This window comes from Pelodiscus sinensis, chromosome 1, assembly GCF_049634645.1.
Source record: "Pelodiscus sinensis isolate JC-2024 chromosome 1, ASM4963464v1, whole genome shotgun sequence".
Lineage (NCBI taxonomy): Eukaryota > Metazoa > Chordata > Testudines > Trionychidae > Pelodiscus > Pelodiscus sinensis.
In genome coordinates this window covers 183,132,255-183,137,497 of record NC_134711.1, presented here as the reverse complement: position 1 = coordinate 183,137,497, position 5,243 = coordinate 183,132,255, and the positions used below count along the sequence as shown (strand labels likewise).

Genomic DNA, 5,243 nt, shown 5'->3' with positions numbered 1-5,243 from the left:
TTGCTATGCCAGTTTCTCACTGCCAGATACAATGCCCTGCCAGCAGGATCCTGCACACATCGGGAATTTAGCCACGGTCTCTGGTGGGAAGCAGGATTTGGCCCCTCTGTGGGTAGGAACTAGCTTAACGCATTGCCACCAGTTCCTAGCAGGGGGTTAAAAGCGATATCTGCGCACAGGGAAGGGCTGTTAGTTGCCCCCACTTCCAGGGAGTGCGATCCACCATGTGGCGTTTGTGTGGCAAGGTTTTGCCTTGAAATGTGGTGATAACATTAAGAGAGAAGTTTTAAATCTCTCCCTCTCTTCTTCTCCCATGGAAGCTGTGAGGCTGCCTGGTCTTAGTGGAGTGAGAGAATTTTAGCCCATCACATGAATTTACGTCCCTCTTCTCTGCTCCTCACTTTTTAAAAGTCCTATTGCTCCTTGACGGAGAAAAAGGGGTTTATCTGGACAAGCAAATTCAGAAAATTCCAGTCCTCCTGGAAAATCATGGAGCAAGTTTCTCGGGCTCCCTGCCCTTCCTTAGAGAGACACCCAGGTCTAATACCTCGAAAGCTGCAGGATTCTTACGCAAGCAAAAACTGGGATGTCCAAGCCCGCGCTGAAATATGCTTTGGGCATCGCTTCAAAATATTCAATGCTTGAATAAAAATGCCCCCGAAGAACTTAAATCTATTCCCTGCCCTGGCAGGTTTTGGCAGCACAAAGCCGCCTTCTGGAATATCTGCGTGTCAACATCAAGGAGTTTTTATGTCATTTTTGAAAATGGCTCTGGAAAAAAGACAAGACTTGCCGGCCAGATGCCGTGCACCTTCGGATTAAAGTCCACTGGCGTTTTGCCTAAATAAAAAACTCAGACTCTGGAGCCACTGAAGTGTTTGCAGAAGTAGGAGCAGGAAACTAAGTGTGTGCGTGTGTGAACGGGCGCGCGGGCAATCCTATTGCTAAAGAAGCTCTCTGCACTATTCAATAGACAGGCGTGTTAGTGTGGGGGGAGTGCAGTAAAATCTAGTGCGTTAAGTGAAGTGGTAATAAAGCTGAAAGCGCTAAGGAAGAGTGAAATGGGAAAATGAGGGAGCCGATCCTGCTCCGATGAAATCAGATGGGATTGCTGCTATTTCTTTCTGCGGGATTCGACTCGAACCCAGGGTGTGGTGTCAAATCTTAAGTATATTTACACCCAAAGCAAAACTGCATATTTGCAAAGTTTTTTGGTTTTGTTTGTTTTTTGCTAAGAAGAGGAGTTAATTTTTTTAGAAGTGAAGAAATACGGCGTCCTTTCGAGTGCAAACCATATCCCCAAACCTTCCTTTTAAATCAAATTAATCATTTTTAAGTTGGAGGTATAAAGCACACGAGAACTAAAATGTTGTTCCAATATTTTGTTGTGTCTGGCTATCTCGGCACAGGATAGTTTAATATGCAAATACATCGATACACAATGAAGTAGAAATCTCCCAAATCAACTTTTTTTTGTCTAACGTCTCTTATTTTGAATTATTTAAACAACGACCACGAAACACCAACCTTTCAATATTTTCTTCTCCTGTCTTTACTAAATGCTGAGTTTTGTTTAAGAAACTCCTAAAAGTTTGGACGACAAACACTGATATAATTGATAATTATTATTCTTGCTACTTAGAGGACTAAAGGGGAAACAGTTTGTATCGCAACTTGGTATGAGTGTTCGGAAAAAAAGCTGGAAGTATTACATTAAAATGTTCTAAATCCTTTTCGATCTGTTTCTGGTCTATTTAAGCATGATGCCGTGTTATTTTTTTCTAAAAGTAAGTAAGTCCTGTTCTTCTTCACCCCGGGCCTCTAGAATTCTCAGAACATAAATGGGTGGAAAAAAGCAATGTACTTAAAATGTTTTTTATTTAAAATCTCAACAGTAGATCACTCATTTTGTTTTTGCAACCAAACAAGTAATAAATATTATTTAGCAACTTTTTTTTACAAAAATAAACAGATGATAAAATCTCTGCAAGGGGCAGTAATAAGAAAAATTGTTATTTCAGAAACAAGCCCAAGTTCTCAGTATTGCAACACAGGCAGCTTGGAGTTCCTACATAGACAGCGCATTAAAGAGTTTTGTAACTTTGTTAATGGTGGCAGAAAAGAAAAACGTGTTATACACTAAACCAAAACAAAAAAGCCCTTTACCATTCAAAGGTTTCCAGTACAAGTGCACAAACAGAAAGCTCAAGCATAAGGGACTTGCATCATCATCGGACAGTGTATTTACAAATCCAACCCCCCGGAAACTTTGCAGGCTACATTTACATCTAAAGCCTTCATTCTTGGAGATTAGGTTGGTAGGAAGTGACCAGCCGGGTGCTCCGAATAACTGCCTTACAGTTCTTAGTATCTGAACCAGAAAACGTTGAATATGTAAAAATAATAAAGACAAACAAGCAAAACACCCTCTGCAATGTTGGTGATTTCCGTTGAGAAGAATCTCTAACTATTTTCAACTCCTATCCAAGTTACAAAAGACGCACATGTATGTCGTGTAAAAATGCTCTGTGCGTTTACACACTTGCTATTGAAACTGGACAGAACACCAAGTGCTGCACGGCAGGCTGGCCCCCTCCTTTCCCTGCTGGAGGAGAGAGGAGCAGTTCTGCGTAGAGGAAGAAGGAACTGGATTTTGTTCCCCTCGCTTTCTGCCGGGGCTTCAGTGATTGAGCGCCTTCGGTCCCGCTCGCTACGGTGGAACTTGCCTGAAAGTGCCCCGGGACCAGCCTGTGAGTGGGGGAGGGTGCATTTAAAAATGGTGGATGAGCCCGGTATGTCCTTGTAAGTCCTTATCTGTGCCTGTGCGGGAGGCCCCCAGAGAGTCTGTGTCCCCCGAATGTGCCCGCGTCTCCTCCGGGCCAGGAGTCTCTCTCCCCATCCCCACCGTGCTTCGGCAGCTCCCCTCCGCCTGCTCACTTGGTGTCGGTGGCTAATCTGGGCAGGCTGGCTGTGCTCATGCTGGAGACGTGGTGGTGAGGCGGCGCGGGCACCTGGCACATGCTGCACGGGCAGGGCATCCCTCCCCAGTGCTGGAAGCTGCTGCCCAGCGGGGCCGAGGCGGCGGCGGCCGAAGGCGACTTGAGGAGCCCATGCGGGGGTCGGATGGAGCTGACCGCGGAGAGGCCGGATCCCGGCAGGGAGGCGCTGGAGACGGCAGCGGGGGGCAAGATGGGGTGGTGCACGGGGTGGGAGGCGGGGTGGCCGGGGTGCCCCGGGAGCTGGGCGGAGTGGGCGGCCATGCCCCCCGGGCAGGCGGAGGGGTGGAAGCCGGCGTGGTGGCCGCCGTAGATCTCGCTCACCAAGCGCTTCATCTCCTCCAGCGAGTTGGTGAGCATGAGGATGTAGTTGCGCGCCAGCAGCAGCGTGGCGATCTTGGAGAGCTTGCGCACCGAGGGCCCGTGAGCATAGGGCATCACCTCCCGCAGCCCGTCCATGGCGATGTTCAGGTCGTGCATCCGCTTGCGCTCCCGGCTGTTGATCTTCAGCCGCAGCTGCTGCAGCTCGGGCTCCGTCATCTGCTTCTTGTCCTTCTTGGAGGAGGAAGAAGAGGAGGAGGAAGAAGAGGAGGAAGAAGACTTGAAGCCCAGCTTGTCCACCACCACCACTCCGGCCGCGCTCATGGCGCTGCGCAGCTCGGCGCTCAGCTCGGGCGGGGAGTCGCTTTGGGTGGAGCTGGACACGGTGCCCCCCGAGAAGCCCCCGCTGCTGCCTTTACTCCTGGCGGACAGGAAGAGCTCGTCGGGCTCCGGGGAGGAAGGCCTGCTGGATACCAGGCTGGCGTCGGAGTCCATGGCCCCGGGGAGGGCAGAGCGCCGCGCACCAGGCTTCCTGGGAGGAGAAACCAGAGAGCGACCCCGAATCAATGGGACAAGAAACTCTGCTGCGCCGCGGCCTCTACTTCACCTAGCTGGTACTCCAGGCAGCTCCCAGGACCTAGCAATGCCCTTACCCAGACTCCTCTTACCAGTCCCCAGCCCAGCGTGTCTGAGAAAGCCTTCGTGCCCCCCTGCCTGTAGGGTCCCAGACATCCTTCCCCGCTCCCTCGGGCCCTCGCCTCCAAGTTCAGCAGCAACCAAATCCCGAAGCCCCCTTTGCCACTTTTCCGAAGCATTATCAGCCCCCGTCTCTCAGGATACTCCCCAACCTTCCCTCGCCCCCTCCTCTAGCCTCCTTTTCCCACCTTCCACGCCACAACACAGTTGCCACCCGGATACTCCCCAGTTGCTCAACAGCATCCGACAGCACACCCTTGGATCTCCACCCTGCTCCTCCCCCGCCAAACAGCGAGATCTTTTCAGATCCGCTTCTTGCACAACAGGCTTCCCGAGGGTGACACATTGCGCCCCAACGCAGGACAAACCGCTGCAAAAGGAGGGGGAATCCCGGAGAAGTGACTGGAGTCGCTGGGGTAGGGGGTTAGGGGAGGAGAATCTTTCTAATCTGATCGGTACTTGTTTCAACACTTACACCCCCCGCTTTTGCCGCTTCATCTGTCACCTCCCTCCCTCCACTGTCTTGGGCGAATGGAGGGTTCATTTCCACTCGGGACGGCGCCCCGGCGGTGGGAGTCGGAGACGGAACCGGCTGTGCGCCCTTTGCAGAGTGTGTGTGTGTGGGGGGGGGGGGGGGGGTCTGTCCATCCCCATTGATTTATTTGGGTTTCGTGGACCAGGGCTATTGGGGACGCCTGCCGTATAAAGTTAGCTGCCGCAGCGCCCCCGGGAGCCAGGGAGTCAATTTATCTGGGAACTTACTGTTTGCAGAGCGATCCCTTTGGCAGAACGGGCCCGCTCCGGCGCCGCTGGTGGTTGTCACGGATCACAATAATAATACGCACCTTTGGGCGTCTCGATGGTGTTTTTATAGGCACATCGGCAAGCAGCGCCGGGTGAGAACAATGTTATTGTCCTGGAGGGGCCGCTGCACCAATAAGCAAAGTGCTGCCAGGGGGCTGGGAAACTGATGTCATCCCGGCTAATTCCGCTCAATGAAACTGACTCAGACACGCTCCTTCGCAGCTCCAGCCAATGGCGTTGGCCAGGAGGAGAGACCCAGGGAGACAGGAGGGAGAAAAGGAGAGACCTTTGTCAAATCTGTAACAAAATGTAACAATGCCAGCGTTCGGAACAGCTGTTGGGGGGAAAATAGACCAAACAGACCTTAGTCCCAGCATCACAATAACATTGTGAAAGGACTGGCCCTAAACTCCCGGGACACTCCGC

At 51.6% G+C, this 5,243-nt stretch overlaps 1 protein-coding gene across 1 annotated transcript; it reads right to left on the bottom strand.

Moving 5' to 3' along the window:
* Nucleotides 1-1,893: 1,893 nt before the first annotated feature.
* Nucleotides 1,894-4,959, bottom strand: OLIG2 (oligodendrocyte transcription factor 2). Its single transcript, XM_075920185.1, has 2 exons — nt 4,776-4,959; nt 1,894-3,849 (listed from the first exon to the last, which is right to left on the bottom strand). Exon 2 carries the CDS (start codon nt 3,810-3,812, stop codon nt 2,934-2,936), a length of 879 nt encoding a protein of 292 aa, XP_075776300.1. The 5' UTR covers nt 3,813-3,849; nt 4,776-4,959; the 3' UTR covers nt 1,894-2,933.
* Nucleotides 4,960-5,243: the final 284 nt, after the last annotated feature.